General features: G+C 42.4%; 1 protein-coding gene across 5 annotated transcripts in view; it reads right to left on the minus strand.

Moving 5' to 3' along the window:
- Positions 1 to 18,368, minus strand: part of GABRB2 (gamma-aminobutyric acid type A receptor subunit beta2) — a 300,429-nt gene that overhangs the window by 224,353 nt on the left and 57,708 nt on the right. For 2 of the 5 annotated variants that reach the window (XM_074960638.1, XM_074960636.1), the window contains exons 1-4: positions 17,784 to 17,919; positions 16,693 to 16,925; positions 16,487 to 16,578; positions 15,523 to 15,590 (exon numbers count right to left, since the gene is read on the minus strand). In XM_074960638.1, the coding sequence (XP_074816739.1) occupies positions 15,523 to 15,590; positions 16,487 to 16,578; positions 16,693 to 16,769 (237 nt within the window). In that variant the 5' untranslated portion in view covers positions 16,770 to 16,925; positions 17,784 to 17,919. Of the gene's footprint in view, positions 1 to 15,522; positions 15,591 to 16,486; positions 16,579 to 16,692; positions 16,926 to 17,783; positions 17,920 to 18,368 lie in introns of those variants that run through there. The other 3 variants (XM_074960637.1, XM_074960639.1, XM_074960640.1) reach the window with 3 other exon arrangements.

Raw genomic sequence — 18,368 nt, forward strand, 5'->3', positions numbered from 1 at the left:
GTTTCTGGAGTTAAAAGAGAAGTATAATAGTAATGCAGTTAGTTAAAATATGCTACATTTCATTTGTAAATATGACATGCATGAACATATTTAGTCCTGTTTCCCTCCTCCCTATCTTTTAACTAGAAGAATAAAATAATTTTAAAACAGAAATAAAAAAAATATGAAAAAAAATTCTGAAATATTTTATTTGGAAAATCCCAAATCCATTCCATTCCATGGAAACTAATTGGGACTCAAACTGTATCGATGTTTTCAGTGCACATGAGCCAAAGACAGATGAGCGCTAATCACTGTGACAGCTCCAAGGCAGCCATTAGAGCCTCCTATTTCAGTAGTCCTTGAAACAGGAAGAATTTCCACAATAGTGGGCAACAACTCTTTTGGAGGCGCTAGATCTATTAATTCAAAAATATCCATTATAAAAACAGAACAGAACTATGGATTTACACAATGAACCATAAAGACTTTTGGACTACTGGGTAATAAGTTCTATGCAAATGAAAATACATATTTACCCTTATGGATCATAATGACTTCAAGCTATTTCACTCCTTTGTCTAAATGGGTGTGATGAAGTATGTATTTACTCTTAAAGATATCTTTTAAAAGGCCTAAATGCAACACTTACATAGCCTAAAGCAGTGGTTCCCAAACTTGTTCTGCCGCTTGTGCGGGGAAAGCCCCTGCCGGGCCGGGCCGGTTTGTTTACCTGCCGCATCCGCAGGTTTGGCTGATCGCGGCTCCCAGTGGCTGTGGTTCGCTGCTCCAGGCCAACGGGAGCTGCTGGAAGCGGCGGCCAATACATCCTTAGGCCCACACCACTTTCTGCAGCCCCCATTGGCCTGGAGCAGCGAACCGCAGCCACTGGGAGCTGCGATCAGCCAAACCTGCAGACGCGGCAGGTAAACAAACCGGCCCGGCCTGGCAGGGGCTTTCCCCGCACAAGCAGCGGAACAAATTTGGGAACTACTGGCCTAAAGGTATATCTTACTACTCAGTAGACTAGAATGCGTCTGTGACTCAACTAAATAATTCACAGTTTAAACTCCCATTAAAGATTTAATACATAATAAAATTAAAGGGTCACATTTTCAAAAAAAGCAACATCCAGAATTGGAGACAGGTTTCCGAAAGAGTTCAGATCCCATTCAGGCACTTAAAGTTGGCCAGTTTTCAAGGGTGACTGTGACTTAGGCCCTAATTGCACATCAAGCACCTAAATGAAGTGGCCATATTTTCAGAAGTTCTCAGCATCTCACAGCAACTATTGTTATCAAAAACCTAACTATATTACTCATTTAGGTGCTTGATATGCAATTAGGGCCTAAATCACAGTCAGCAGGAGTCTTTTCATTGACTTCAGTGGGCTTAGACATTTGCAAAAGTAATAATGGCTATTTAGCACAATGAACACTTTTGAAAATTTGGCTGCAGTTTTCAGACAAAGTAACTCAAACCAGAAAATTCAAGATAAAAATCCTCAAACATTTCTTAGCTCACAAATCTTTTTTTCACATTTCAGTTATGGCCATTTGCTTAACTTCTGTTGTCTGACTTGTTCCTGCTACTATCTAAGGGTATGTCTACACTACGGACTTAGGTCGAATTTAGGGAAGTTGGTTTTTTAGAAATCAGTTTTATATATTCAAGTGTGTGTGTCCCCACAGAAAATGCTCTAAGTGCATTAACTCGGCGGAGTGCTTCCACAGTACCGAGGCTAGAGTTGACTTCCGGAGCGTTGCACTGTGGGTGGCTATCCCACAGTTCCCGCAGTCTCCGCTGCCCACTGGAATTCTGGGTTGAGATCCCAATGCCTGATGGGGCTAAAACATTGTCGTGGGTGGTTCTGGGTACATATCGTCAGGCCCCCATTCCCTCCCTCCCTCCCTCCGTGAAAGCAAGGGCAGACAATCGTTTCACGCCTTTTTTCCTGAGTTACCTCTGCAGACGCCATACCACGGCAAGCATGGAGCCTGCTCAGGTAACCGTCACCGTATGTCTCCTGGATGCTGGCAGACGCGGTACTGCATTGCTACACAGTAGCAGCAACCCCTTGCCTTGTGGCAGCAGACGGTGCAATACGACTGGTAGCCGTCATCGTCATGTCCGAGGTGCTCCTGGCCACGTCGGCCGGGAGCGCCTGGACAGACATGGGTGCAGGGTCTAAATTTGGAGTGACTTGACCAGGTCATTCTCTTTAGTCCTGCAGTCAGTCCTATTGAACCATCTTATGGTGAGCAGGCAGGCGATATGGATTGCTAGCAGTCGTACTGTACCATCTTCTGCTGGGCAGGCAAGAGATGAGGATGGCTAGCAGTTGTATTGCATCATCTTCTGCCGGGCAGCATGAGATGTGGATGGCATGCAGTCCTTCTGCACCATCTGCTGCTAGCCAAAGATGTAAAAGATAGATGGAGTGGATCAAAACAAGAAATAGACCAGATTTGTTTTGTACTCATTTGCTTCCCCCCCTTCCCCCATCTAGGGGGTTCATTCCTCTAGGTCACAGTGAAGTAGCCCACGCAATCAAAGATCTGTTGATATCAAGGGTAGTGACCCTGGGAAATGTGCAGGTCATAGTGGATGGCTTTGCTGCAATGGGATTCCCTAACTGTGGTGGGGCCATAGACGGAACCCATATCCCTATCTTGGCACCGGAGCACCAAGCCGGCGAGTACATAAACCGCAAGGGGTACTTTTCAATAGTGCTGCAAGCTCTGGTGGATCACAAGGGACGTTTCACCAACATCAACGTGGGATGGCCGGGAAAGGTACATGAGGCTCGCATTTTCAGGAATTCTGGTCTGTTTCAAAAGCTGCAGGAAGGGACTTTATTCCCAGACCAGAAAATAACTGTTGGGGATGTTGAAATGCCTATATGTATCCTTGGGGACCCAGCCTACCCCTTAATGCCATGGCTCATGAAGCCGTACACAGGCAGCCTGGACAGTAGTCAGGAGCTGTTCAACCACAGGCTGAGCAAGTGCAGAATGGTGGTAGAATGTGCATTTGGATGTTTAAAGGCGCGTTGGCGCAGTTTACTGACTCGCTTAGACCTCAGCAAAACCAATATTCCCACTGTTATTACTGCTTGCTGTGTGCTCCACAATATCTGTGAGAGTAAGGGGGGAGATGTTTATGGCAGGGTGGGAGGTTGAGGCAAATTTCCTGGCTGCTGGTTACGCGCAGCCAGACACCAGGGCGGTTAGAAGAGCACAGGAGGGCGCGGCACGCATCAGAGAAGCTTTGAAAACCAGTTTCATGACTGGCCAGGCTACGGTGTGAAAGTTCTGTTTGTTTCTCCTTGATGAAACCCCCCTGCCCCTTGGTTCACTCTACTTCCCTGTAAGCTGACCACCCTCCCCTCCTCCCTTCGATCATTGCTTGCAGAGGCAATAAAGTGATTGTTGCTTCACATTCATGCATTCTTTATTCATTCATCACACAAATAGGGGGATGACTACCAAGGTAGCCCAGGAGGGGTGGTGGAGGAGGGAAGGAAAATGCCACACAGCACTTTAAAAGTTTACAACTTTAAAATTTATTGAATGCCAGCCTTCTGTATTTTTGGGCAATCCTCTGTGGCGGAGTGGCTGGTTGGCCGGTGGCCCCCCCACCGCGTTCCTGGGCGTCTGGGTGTGGAGGCTATGGAACTTGGGGAGGAGGGCGGTTGGTTACACAGGGGCTGTAGTGGCAGTCTGTGCTCCAGCTGCCTTTGCTGCAGCTCAACCATACACTGGAGCATACTGGTTTGGTCCTCCAGCAGCCTCAGCATTGAATCCTGCCTCCTCTCATCACGCTGCTGCCACATTTGAGCTTCAGCCCTGTCTTCAGCCCACCACTTACTCTCTTCAGCCCGCCACTTACTCTCTTCAGCCCGCCACCTCTCCTCCCGGTCATTTTGTGCTTTCCTGCATTCTGACATTATTTGCCTCCACGCATTCGTCTGTGCTCTAGCAGTGTGGGAGGACAGCATGAGCTCAGAGAACATTTCATCACGAGTACGTTTTTTTTTCTTTCTAATCTTCACTAGCCTCTGGGAAGGAGAAGATCCTGTGATCATTGAAACACATGCAGCTGGTGGAGAAAAAAAAAAGGGACAGCGGTATTTAAAAAGACACATTTTATAAAACAGTGGCTACACTCTTTCAGGGTAAACCTTGCTGTTAACATTACTTACATAGCACATGTGCTTTCGTTACAAGGTCGCATTTTGCCTCGCCCCACCGCGTGGCTACCCCCTCAACCCTCCCCCCTCCCCGTGGCTAACAGCAGGGAACATTTCTGTTCAGTCACAGGCAAACAGCCCAGCAGGAACGGGCTCCTCTGAGTGTCCCCTGAAGAAAAGCACCCTATTTCAACCAGAAGACCATGAATGATATCTCACTCTCCTGAGGATAACACAGAGAGATAAAGAACGGATGTTGTTTGAACGCCAGCAAACATACACTGCAATGCTTTGTTGTACAATGATTCCCAAGTATGTGTTACAGGCCTGGAGTGGTAAAGTGTCCTACCATGGTGGGTGGAATAAGGCTGCCCTCCCCAGAAACCTTTTGCAAAGGCTTTGGGAGTACATCCAGGAGAGCCGCGAATGCCAGGGCAAAGTAATCCTATCACATGCTTGCTTTTAAACCATGTATAGTATTTTAAAAGGTACACTCACCAGAGGTCCCTTCTCCGCCTGCCAGGTCCAGGAGGCAGCCTTGGGTGGGTTCGGGGGGTACTGGCTCCAGGTCAAGGGTGAGAAACAGTTCCTGGCTGTCGGGAAAAGCGGTTTCTCTGCTTGCTTGCTGGGAGCTATCTTCTTCGTCCCCAAAACCTGCTTCCGTGTTGCCTCCATCTCCGTTGAAGGAGTCAAACAACACAGCTGGGGTAGTGGTGGCTGAACCCCCTAAAATGGCATGCAGCTCATCATAGAAGTGGCATGTTTGGGGCTCTGACCCGGAGAGGCCGTTCGTCTCTCTGGTTTTCTGGTAGGCTTGCCTCAGCTCCTTAAGTTTCACGCGGCACTGCTTTGGGTCCCTGTTATGGCCTCTGTCCTTCATGCCCTGGGAGATTTTGACAAAGGTTTTGGCATTTCAAAAACTGGAACGGAGTTCTGCTAGCACGGATTCCTCTCCCCCATACAGCGATCAGATCCCGTACCTCCCGTTCAGTCCATGCTAGAGCTCTTTTGCGATTCTGGGACTCCATCATGGTCACCTCTGCTGATGAGCTCTGCATGGTCACCTGCAGCTTGCCATGCTGGCCAAACAGGAAATGAGATTCAAAAGTTCACGGTTCTTTTCCTGTCTACCTGGCCAGTGCATCTGAGTTGAGAGTGCTGTCCAGAGCGGTCACAATGGAGCACTCTGGGATAGCTCCCGGAGGCCAATACCGCCGAATTGTGTCCACAGTACCCCAAATTCGACCCGGCAAGGCCGATTTAAGCGCTAATCCACTTGTTAGGGGTGGAGTAAGGAAATCGATTTTAAGAGCCCTTTAAGTCGAAATAAAGGGCTTCATCGTGTGGACGGGTGCAGGTTTACATCGATTTAACGCTGCTAAATTCGACCTAAAGTCCTAGTGTAGACCAGGGCTAAATGTCTTTAAGTTGAATCACTACTGAAAGCAGGTGTGTCACTGAAGCTTATCTGAGGGGAAGACCGTTTGGAAATCTGAACTACTGTTTACTACTGAACTACTGTTTAGGAGGCATTAATTAATTATGCAAATGAATAAATATAGGTAAGAGAATGTAGATGTCTTTGAGTTTGCACTTATCAGATCATCTCAATATACCATGCTATGTGCCTTTGCAGATTCAGCGTTAATCTTTTTGCAAAAGAATAAAGCCAACGTGTTTAAAAACAAGTAGGGCTAAATTCTTCTCTCAGCAACAAATCTCTGCTGTAAATCCAGAGTGATTCCACTGATTTTCCTACAGAAATATCACCGAGAGCAGAATTTGGCTGTTATAGAGAGTCAGGGGTCTTCAAACTATTTGATCAATATAAACGATAAATCTCACAGGACCCACTTCCGTAACTGACACCATTACCATAGCCGTTTTGCTGGAGGAACATGTAAAAGGGGCTGACTAAAAGAATTACTCTGTCAAACAATATTTAGTGAGGGAAAACTTATAGGACTTAACATAGAGGACATACAAAGACCATCCCAGGATACACAGGGATAGCAGAACCTTGTTCATGCCCCAAGCGATGTCTGACGGCACAGGAAGGATTCAGACTCAGATTACCTCTGAACTGAATGAGCCTAATGTACAAATTCTGCTTTCAGTCAGACTTGTGCCATCCTACTCAAGTGTCTGAAATTGTGTCTTTGAGGACAGAATTTTGACCATAACACCACATTTTCAGTAAAGGCTGACAATAATGAGCGTACACATTTGTATGTGCAAAACCAAAATCTGGCCCCCAAATGAGTACGTAGATGTGCAATTAGGGCCCAATCCAAAGCCAGTAGGAAACTTCCCATTGATTTCAACAGGTTTCACCATTTGCAAATGTAAATAATGTCTATGCAGCACAAACAGCATGCAAATTTTTTTTGCAGATACAATTTAGGAACCTTCATTCGATAATCTGACCCTTAGCCATAGGTGGAGCTCCAAATGATCATCCACACAGAGGAAACAGTATTTCCCTTAATGTTCTATCACCATTTTAGTGGTCACTATTATCTCTCTTTTTTGGTAATATTGCTGTTTAAAATAAAATGAGAGAGGCGGGAATGCTCATAGATGCATACTGAAGAGTAATTATAATAAAGCACAAAGGCTTCTTCTGTGCTGTTTATCTTTTTGTCAATCCATGCTACAACACTATTACAGTATTAATATGCATTTTTAATTACAAGTTTCTGTGAATCCTCAGTAGTCAATTTTGAATATTAGTAACTCATGCATTTTATGTTTTGTTTTTAAGGGCTTAGGTCTACCTAAAATGTAACAGGATGAAATTTTTCATTACTTTAAAGAGGTGTTACAAAAACAAAGAAAGGCATCCCCTTTTTATGGATTTGTCAGAAGGGGCCATATCCTGCTCTCCTTATTCACACAAGCAGTTCCACTGGCCTCACTGGGGCAGGTAAGCAAGCATCGTATCTGCTCTGAGACCTTTTCATACCAAGTTTCATCCCAGCCGAGTACTGAAAACCAAACTATAAACCATGGACAAAGAGGGTGGCTTTTGTCATGGAATACTGATGGACTTAACTTTAGCAGCACTCGGAGGCACCAACACAACCACAGATACCTCTTTAAAACTGTAAGTGACGTGTTTGTAGAGCATGATATAAAAAATATTTTTCATTCCACCACAGTTAATTTATAAAGATTTTATGGGATTGCCAATAGAGAAGTTATGAAATACAGCAAGCCATGTACTAGCAGGTAACAAAGTGCACAGAATGTCCTTTCCCACGATTTAGCACTATAAGACATTGTCCATAAAACATGGTAAATACAAATATATCTTCTCTTCTCTGGCAGAATCCAAATTAGTTAAAATATTTATGGATAAGTGCTAACAGGAAACAAGATGGCAATAATTATTAACTCAGCTGTACAGATCATCTCCAAGGCAATCGTTTTACATTTCTGGCAACTATCCATTGGTCTGAATAATAAATCCAAAGAGATCAATTTAAAATAAACGTCTACTACTTAAAAATAAAAAAGACTGAAACATTGCACCATAGAAAAAGTGATGTCCAATGCAGTATGTTTAATTTGTTAAAGGAAAGCAAAGAAAAATATGTCAGGATTCTATTGCTTTAGGGGCATAATTGTAAAGAAATGCTGCATTCATTTTAAAATGAACAAAGATATTACACAAAAATCCTTGACTTAAATGTCTTAAGTCACATGATACTGCAATTTCTTGCACACAGGATGGACTGCTTCACCCAGACAGAGCCTCACTGACTTCAGTGGAGCAGTGAATGGTCACAGCTGTCCCTCTGTATGAAAGAAATTGCAGGATCAGGTCTGTAGGGTCCAATTCATTACTCCTTCAGCCAGAAAATCTCCCACTGAAATCAGGCCATTGAACTGGGCACTTACTCTCTTCCTTAAAGGTCAGTGCAAAGACCATACATTTAAATAGAAGCTGGTTATGACACTGTAACAGGCGCCTTTCTACGGTCTCAAGATTTATAGGTCACAGACATTTACTAACATTTATTTCTGAAACTCCGTGCAAGTCTCTATCAGTATGTCTACATGGCAAAAAACCCCAAAAAACAAAACAAAACACAACAGCAACTCTCAGAGCCTGGTCTCCAGAATCGGGCTCATACAGAAAAGTGCTAATAATAGTTTGTGAATAACCTCAGTGCTAGCCTGGGCTCACAAAGTCGAGAGCAACACACCCTAGAAAATCAAAGGGAACACCTTCAGAAGTGGCGAGGAGGTAGTCTTTGGGGTGGGGGTGGGGGGAGTCAGGGCTTCACTGTTTAAAACACCATTAGGTGGAAGCAGGGTACACACTGACATTGACATGAAGCACAAAAAGACAGCCAGTTCCAAAGAGCATTTATAAAGTGGGTCACTGCTAACAGCATAAAGAATACAGCTACCACCCTTTAAACTTTGTAACTTATGTTTTTCCAGCCCATGGTAGCACACGTCTCTGTCGCTGCCTCTGCATTAAATACTTTTCTTTATTTTTAATCTCTTTCACGCCTCTTTCTTAAATAAATAGTATAGTGCTGAACCACAACTATAATTTGGATTTGATTGCTAATGCTGAAGGAACAAATGCTTCCTGTCTATTGTAGGGAGGAAGAGCACACAGGTGGAAGCTAATATATCATCCATTAGAAGGTAGAAAGAGGGGCTTGAGAGTGGCTACAGGTAATCAGACAGAGATTGGTACCAGCACACAGATCTCTAAACATAACGTAAGCCAATGAGTTAACAGTTAATGGAGAAAGCTACTACAGGAAATGTAGACATGCAAAGTGACCATTTCCTATAAATAAAATACATCTCACTCTCATCTTTACTCTCTTACTGCAGTAGGTGTCCATTTCCCAGGAACTCTTTGAACATAAAATACATAATATTAAGAATGCATCTTTGGTACTGTACTCAGTTAAAAATGTATTTTTAAAGCTGAACTCAATTCATATGTAGGTGTTTTAAATAAAACCATTTACATTATAATGTATGCACATTATACAGATCTACTTCATATATTTTAACCGATGCCTATGATACTGATGGCAGCACTCTCACTTTTGGGCCAGGTGCTCATGGATTCAAGTCTTTTACCATCATCTGAGCTCTTACTGGGTTTTTATACCACAGACCTGGGAGAGGGCACTGCACTACTAAATCCTTCACACAAGATACTAAACTGAGGTCCCTTCTGTTGAACCCTGCATTCTCCAGGAAATTAAAGAATTCATGATACTATTCAAAATGAACAATGGATAATCTCAATATTCAGACCAAAATTCCTTTTTTCAATAAGACATTTTGTCATATCCTAGACGTTTGGGAGCTACTTCTGCATTCATCGAAGTTGCTACATTTGTCTATGCTAGCATGCACTACCAGCAGGGATGTGCAGTCAGGATAATTTTGGGGGTGCAAAAGTTCTAAATCTATCTACAGAAATATTTTCAACATGAGACTCAGACTAGAAGCTTTTTGGGAAAAGACCATTGTCTTTTGGCCGTACAGCTCCATACACACCCATGTCACCGCAGAAATAATAAACCACTAATGAGCAAACAGTAATTGTGTGTTATAAAAGCAAGAAAGTGATGCCCTCCAATATGTGGTTTTAATATTCATGTTTAGATGCCTTATATCAGGGCACATGAAATGGCCATACTCTACCACTCCCGCCCTTGCCAGTATCTCCGGTATGTAAACAATAAGAAGGAATTATTGCCAGCAGGCACAGTGTTCCTCATCTCTTTCCCTCCTTCTCTCTTTCTCCTCTCTCTCTCCTTTCCCCCTCACGTTTTCCATCTTCCCCTTTTCTCTATTTGTCTTTTCTTCCTCTCCTTCTCTTTCCTTTACCAAGGCTCTATCCCTCTCTTGTTCTGCCCTTTTCTGGTTCACCTGGCTCCAACCTCTCTCCTTTCCCCTTAACAGCGTTACCCACCACACTCCTTCCCCAACTCACTCCCACACAAGCAAATGGTCCCTCCTATCCCGTCTCCCTGCCAGGCCCATCGAGAGGAAAATGGGCTCCAGTACATCATGTTCACTGAGGTCCCACCCTGTCCAATTTCACTTTATTTGCACAGAGATTATAGAGCTTTCGGTGGGCCCGGTACAATTGCTCCGCTTTACCTCCCTCTCATCAGCCCTGCTCCCACTTCACACACCCAGAGGCAATTTCTGACTACCTGAAGTCTGAAAACCCTCATCAGACTAATTCCATAACAGCAGCCTGCTTCTGTTGCTTCTCTATTAATGTTCCCTACCTGGAGTACCTCAAGGAACTGTGGCAGATTTTAAGAGAACACAGTGGTGAGTATGGACTAGTGATGGAAACTGAAAACCCGAGGTCCACTAACAGAGAACTGCTTTGTCCTACCAAGAAAAGTGCAACTGCACAGTTCTGGGATTACTACATCTTGATCTATCAGTATCTTACTTTGTATTTAGTAACCAACTCTGGGGCACTTTGAGTACAGAAGTTGCAATATAATATTAAACTTAATTCTCTACAGAGCTTAGATGCTATTAGGGTCTGGCAATAAAACGTCCGCAGATTGTAAGAAGTGAATCTTACCCTGATAGACTAATACTGCCTTTGTTTCCCGTAACTCCTTCTCAATGGAAGGATTATACACTCACCCAACCATGATGACCCCCAATAAGACAAACCAGTCTATTGTATTAATTTGGCTCCATACTAAAGCCACGTGCCAATATCTACATAATACTGTTGCTCTTTAAAATTATGTCCAAGTGCATATTTTGAACAAAGTCACTTGTTTAGATTCCATCTTCCTCACCTCAGTATGGATTAACAACTATAAGTAACACATCACTTAAAGTAAATCTAATTTTGGGGATAAAATATATCAAGCATTTCTCTCTCTTTTTTGTGATTCTGATACAGAATATCCTAAAGAGCCACACGCGCACACACAAATTGTTTCCAACTATTTTAAAAAAGTAAACCAAAATTTGCAACCTAATTCCAGGCCAATATTCTCCTCTGAGATCAGTATATCATCCATGGAAGGTCAACAAGCAGAACAAATGCAGAATATGCTATAGAGGACACTCAGTGAAGACTTCAGAGGAAAAGATATATCCCAAATTTCCTTCTGTGCCTCAAAACAAATGTATAGGTTAAAGTTTGTTTTCTAAACATAATGGAGCTATTGGGGGCGGGAGAAGGAATCTTAGCTGCTGTGTCAGTGTCAAAGTCTCTGCTCCAATTATTAATCAAGAGGGTGCAGATTTGGAAATCTGACATCTCAGCTAGCATTAGTTGTTTAAAAATAGACTATTAAGCCCTCTGGAGATATTATCTTTATAATGAGTCTGATTAGTACTAGGGAAAAAGGAAGCTCCGAAGGAAATTCAAGTACAGTAACAAACACCTGGAAACTCTCTTGAGAATGTTGTATTAGGCTCACTGCAATCCAGTTCATCTTATGTAACACAGAATTCATTATGACAGGAAAACCATTTTGGTTTAAGTAGCTATTACACCTCTTCATGTTTATTTTCAACTTTCACCTGCACCAGGAAACCTTTAAGGAAAGCTGCAGCATGACTGGCACAAAGCATACTCTCAACAATGGTAATACAGGGCCTGATTCAAAGCACAAAGAAGTCAATGGAATTAGCAATGGTTACTATTGTGTTGCACAAAAGCATTACCTGAAGAATTTTACTCCTGTGAAAAATATGAAGCCTGAAAGCAAATTCAGACATGAAACCTATCAACTCACAAATGTATCTGAAGGCCTCACTACTTCCCTTTATGTTCATTCAGTATAGCCCAGAGTTGGAAAATCAAGTACATATATACTCTTTACCAACAGGTTTTGAAAAAGAAATTTAATCTTATGAATATATATCCAACATTCTGACTAGGAAAGGTCAGAAGTAAATGAATTGCTTCCAGTTTTAACGCTGTTACCGACAAGAGTAACTATTCTGAAGGCAACTGCAAAGCCTGACTTAATGTGGATGGTGATGATAGAAAAACTTTCTGACAATGGAAGTTTGTCTGTATGTATGTATGTCTTTCTGTTGGAAAGGATGGGACTCTTAAACTAAGTTCATACTGCAGTTATCAGAGATCTTCTCGTGTTAATATCCCAGGTTGTGTAGTCTCACTTGCAGGCAAAAATCTTAACTCCCATTGAAGTTAGTCAAGCTATAAACACATATAGGCAATGATTTGTCTTCAACTGAAGTCAATGGGAACTTTGCCATTGACTTCAGTATGAGCAGCAGAAGGTCCACAGGAAGGAAAGTGGACCTCAAAACGAGATGAGAATCTTTCTGAAGTAATGACAGCTGCAAAGAGATTCTATCAATTAAGGCCAAGAGGAGCAAGGCACGACCCTATATGTTAAGTATTTCTTTCCTTCTCTTCTTGTATGCCTGTCTTCCTAGAAGCTCATTTCCTGTTAATCAGTAAAGATATTCATTATGATTTATAGAGTACTATAAGTGCATTCTTATGTGTTTCTTATTTTACAGTTAATAGGTTGAGGAAGTAATTCTTACTATTGTTGATTAGGAAACCCCTGACCTCATACTAAAAGATAAAAAAATTATTGGAGAAAAACTTGTAGTTTCAGGAATGAAATTAGTCATGTTCCAACTATTTAAGCTCAGATACATTTATATAATATTCAGACTATAACCCTTTTAGCCAATTGTGATAGGTAAAACTGAATATATGTCTCTTCACAACAAACCCGCCTGCCAATTTTGCCAAATTATGCAACAAAGTCTTTAAAGATTTCATTGTTTTTCAAAAGTAAAACTTTTCATTGAAGAAACTTAAATATTCAAGACATACACAAAAAGTTTTCAAAACAATATTTAGTTTGTGTGTGCTGCGCCACATTACACAGGTGACATTATCATTTTTCAATAGAGATCAAATTTCTGGAAGTTATTTAACAGATTCTGCACCCCCTTAAATGAAAAAAAAAAGTTTGGCATGAATGTCCAGTTTTGATTTTGGGATGTAACACTAACCTAACAGTTCTAGCTCACAGCACTGGCTAGTAAAACTCACCACTCTCAAATGGATGTTTATAAAGAGTCTACATATGCCATATCTGTTCTACCCAGATTTCATTAAAAGGAAGCTGCTTAAAATAAAATGCAATTTTGTTTCTTTAGCACTTAAACTTCCTGAACAGAACATACCAAAATATCCCATGATAACAAAACTAGAAGTTCAGTGTAAAGATGTTTTAGATTATATTTTAGGCAGCTGCTTTAAAACTTAATACTTAGGAACTGATTCCGCTCCTAGTGAAGTTATTGGGAGCTTTGCCATTGCCTCAAAATGACAGCAGGAGCAAGCACTCAACTAGCAAGTCTTCCAAAAACAAAAGCTAATACTCTTATCATCTTAATGTTACCATTTTATATTCTGGACCATTTTCTGTAAGTCACAGAACACCTTCAGTTATGAAAATAAACCATAAATGGCTGCCAGTGCCCTGTACAGACAGCATTTTTGGAAAGTATTAATTCAGATCAGACCATTGAACCATTAAGCAAAATATATTTTAATGGGTACAAAGGTCAAGACAGTGCAAAGTGGCACTTATAAAACTTTTTTGAAAAATAGTTTTACATATATAGTTAGAAGTACCAGCAATGTTGGACAATTTGTTTTTAAACAGGATACTTATCTCCTTCCCAGTCCATACATTTCATTAACACGCATTTACCGTGTTGCCTTTGCTGCTAGAATGTTTTATGTCTGTTTGTCACCATTCAGGGCCCAAACCAGTTCCCTTAACCAAATAAAACTGAAAATAAGTTTAAGACTGCAGAATTTGGCCCATACCATTTACATGAAAGCAAAGTGATTACTAGGAAAGTTCAATCTAACCCTTGAAGAGCTCCTTCTCAGATGTTAGTTTCAGGAATGGTGCTGTTTTCTCAACTGTTCATTAGACCCCCCCCCCCCCAGTAATGGAAGCAAAAACACACTAATGATTTAGTTAACTTCTTATTATCCTTTCAGCAACTTCAACATTTTATTAAGTATAGACTATTAATGAAGAGCACAGGAATAGCTTTGATTTACATAACAAAGGAAAATGTTTATTGGGGCTGATTTTTGTGTATGCAGTTTGTTTGTAAAGCAACTCGCTTTATTAAAAAAAAAAAACAGCTTAGGTAGAAAAACAAGTCTGTGAGCAAAACCTCCATTTGAACTCAATTCCCACCCACATAATCTGAAAGGCATTTTTGATGTAAAGCACAATGCTTTGTGACATTTTTGAACTATGTATTAATGGACCATCACCTCATCCATAAGAGAAGAGATAGCTGCATAGTGTAGTTCCACATCTAGTTTAGTCTGAGATCAAGTGTGAGGAAATCTAGCTAGGAATAGACCTAGTTCTCTACCCAGTTCACAAACTTCCTCCGCACATTTAAGCGCTTCTCAGTGACTGGCATATGAAAAAGCATGAAGGGCTTGTAAGTGCATCAAATAATTTGCAGGCAATCCAACGTGGCCTTGCTAGCTGAAGTATTTGCGGGTCCCTTTGCTCCCGATAGGCACAAAGTGCAAAGAAAAATAAATAAATGTAAACTCTTTCAAAGAACTAACAGCAAATTGGGGACTGAGTTGAGGGGTATTATAATTTGTCTTTCGGCTGCAGTGGAACCCCGTTGTCAGCAGGGGGCGCTCTTGCACGAAGCAAAACAAGACTAACATTGTTCCACTGACTATAAACTCAAGGGCCCGCTCAATAGCGCTTACAGTACGTCTGAAGTGGTAGCTACTAAACAGTAAGACTGTCAATAAATCGTACAAGCTTTGAACATGTTGTGAGTCATAATATAAAAATAATCCTTAGAGACTATATTGCAGATTATTAATTTATTGGATTTTTCCGGGGGAGGGGGGGAGGCGAGGGCAAGAGGCACAAACCTGAGCATCCCTAAATCCAACCCCCCTCTGATTTAATGCATTTATCCATAGATTTTCATGGATTTTTTTTACTCCCCAAAATCTGCATGCAGGTTTGGACTGGTAACATTTGCTGTAGCAAATAGGCAAAGGCGGCCCCTATTCGGTGTCTCGTAATGCCAAAGAGGAGAACAAGTCCTTAACAGGTTTATAATGCACACAAAGAACAGCAGGAGATTTGGGGGGTGGAATGGAGAGTATGGTTGGTTGATCACCGGTCGGGGAGTACTAGCCATTGCACGATGTAGCCAGATGAGAAATAATCAGACATTTCTCCCCCAACCCCCCAAGCTTATTATTACCACAGTCTTCAGGAGAGAGAGGGGGTAAAAAAAAACTAAATACTCACCATATTGACTTCTGATACCATGTCTATGCTGGCAATGTCTATGTTCATGCCAACAGCCACTGGGGGACCTGCAAACCAACGAGATGGTCCGCAATGTGATCTCTAAGAACTTAACTCATTCTTACCAGAGTTATCAAGACTAATCAAAGGGCGATATGGCACGAGTGTTGGTAACAACAAACAGGCTCTCCTTTGATACCTGGAAAACCCTCCGTTTGCAGAGTATTCACCCTTTACCTCCGCCGTCAGCTGTAGGGACATTTTATGTAACATGCACACACGTGTTAATAACTGGGGCTCTATAGACACTGGCTATATAGATAGACACACACAAATCGATTATTGTATGAACCAGTTCAAATCGGTACCTGGGGGAGGGGGAGAAAAGATCGGACTGCACATTTTAGCTCTTTCTACTTGACACATGCGACATGCAAACTGAGAAAAAGAGAATCTCACCTGAGATTCAAATGATTTATACCCGGCTCTTAAGATTGCTTTCTGGAGTAGTATACACACATTCAGGCACACAACTAGTTCAAAGTTGCAGCAAACATTGGGTTAAGTGACATTTTCTGTATCAATTAACAACATATCTTTTGTACTCAAAAATAGTGACTGTGGTCACAGACACCGGCTCACTAGAAAAAACGCTGGATAAACTTAAGAGATTTGCATCTCAATAACGCCAATTAACCGGGGGTTTAATTATGGGTTAATAAGTTATCAGCACACACTCTCACAAATGAGACCGATTACAAATATGCAGGAGATTTCAATGATCGCATTAAGAGCATCCTGTGTTAAGAAAATTCAGTAACAATTGGCTTAACTTTCGGTCAGCTTGAGAAAAATGGCAACATACACACCACAGCAGCAGCACCCACAACACGTTTAAAAACACACACAGAGGAGACACAGCCTGGGTATGTAACATCTCCTATTCAAAAAGCAATCAAATTACCTCCAAAATCTGGCCTCAGGCGAATGTCATAGCCTTTCAGCAGTCTATCAACGGTCTCTTTTACCAGCGACATATTGCTAGGGTCATTGACACTAAAAAAACAATAATACATATGTCTTATTTCTCAGATCCAATCTCCCCATTCGGGGAACAGTAGCATACAGGGCAATTCAAAGTGAAGGAAAAGAGACGTCTCGCTCACTTACCTCTGTGCACACACCATTGCTATTATTAAGAAGAATGACCAAATCCCAAAGTAGCCCCTTTTCCGGACTCTCAACATCCCTTTAGCTTTTGATATGATTTAGGGTTTCAGTGAAGAGGAGAAGAGATCCAACTTATTCTGGCCAGTGCAGTAATTCTAATGTGAAGCGCATGCGCACGGCGTACCACAACATCAAAAGGAGCAGTGGTTGCTGCTGGAGATGGAGCAAATTTCCTTGCCAAAAAAAAAAAAAAAAAAAATTAAAGGGGAAGAAGGAAATGCATTCTTTAAAAAAAAGGCATCCCACAGGAGGATCAAGTGTGTGTTTTGTTGTCCTTTTTGTCAGTATATTACAATATAAAATAAACTGCAGCAAGCAGGGAAGTTTCAGGAGTTGCAGGGTACGGCAGTTTTGCAACCTAGCTTAACGGGGGGCGGACATGTGCAGGATCCGATTAGAAACAGAGGGGGAAAGAGGTTTAAAAGAAGCTGGGGATGCAAATCGTGCGAGAGGCAGACAGGGGGGTAGCTTAACTTTACGCTCCCCGGAAACAGTCTACGCGGAGAAAGGTGAGGGGCAGAAAAAGGGACCTAGATTGGCAGGGGGGAGGGAGTGAGAGGGTTGAGCCTATGGTAATCTTTCTGGGGGGAAATGCAATGATGACGAACCAGGTTCTTGTAAGAAGGGATTCGGATGTTTCCTACTCTCCTGGCAGGAGCTGTTCCTAGGTCAGAGGAATTGGGGAGGGGAGAGAGGGACTCGCTGTATGACGTTACCAGCCAGGCAATTCTCAAGATTATTTATAACATGAAAACGGTGGCAATTAAAACGAACGTCTCCCTTTTATGTTCCCATTCGATTTTAGCGTGGCTCCTAAAGAGTACAGCAATGGCTGGCAAGGATGGGCAAGTGTGGGGAGGCGGGGGGGAGGGGATCATGCTCTTTTCCCCTTTAGCAGGGAATGCAAATTCCTCAGGTAGATTTAGCCTGGCTACGGAATGGGGTCGGGGAGGGGGATACCCTGCAAAGAAAACTGGGCTTTTAGTGACCATTCCATACCCGGTGCATTTCCACTCACAGACCCTCCTTACCTTTCTGAGTACAACACCAGAGCGGCTGAAATGCAGCGTTTAGCCGAATTAATGCTTCAGAAGAAAGCAGAGACGAGCAGAAAACTGGTTTGAGGATGTTTTGAGTGACATTTAAATCCTGAGCAGAAGGGGGGGGAGGAGGGAAGGGGGAAAAAAAGAGAGGACTTTAAATTATTCCTTGCAAATCTGCCCGCTGCTGTAGCTCCTTTTACTCCTCCTCCTCCTCCAAATACCCATTTGGACCCGTGGATCTGTGTTGCTTCATTGAACGGATCTGGGGTGTGCACGCGTCCTCGCCTTGCCTGGATTGCACACGGAAGGGAATTAGGCAGAGACACTTTAATTCCCCAGTTCACAAAAGCAATATTTAATTCGCTGCAAGGGGAAGGGAGGGAGGGAGGAGGAAGGAAACAAGGGTGAGTGTTGCACAGAGAGAGAGAGAGAGAGATGTGAACCGTGGCTAACGAAGAGACGCTTTGAAAGCCCCCGATTTCCCTCAATAAACGTTTAGTCATTCCACTCACAGCAAATGACAGGAGCTCCAGGCCTGCTATATCTCCTCTCCCCCCGCCCCCCCCGGGGAAT

The sequence above is a fragment of the Natator depressus genome, chromosome 8 (assembly GCF_965152275.1).
Source record: "Natator depressus isolate rNatDep1 chromosome 8, rNatDep2.hap1, whole genome shotgun sequence".
Classification (NCBI taxonomy): Eukaryota; Metazoa; Chordata; order Testudines; family Cheloniidae; genus Natator; species Natator depressus.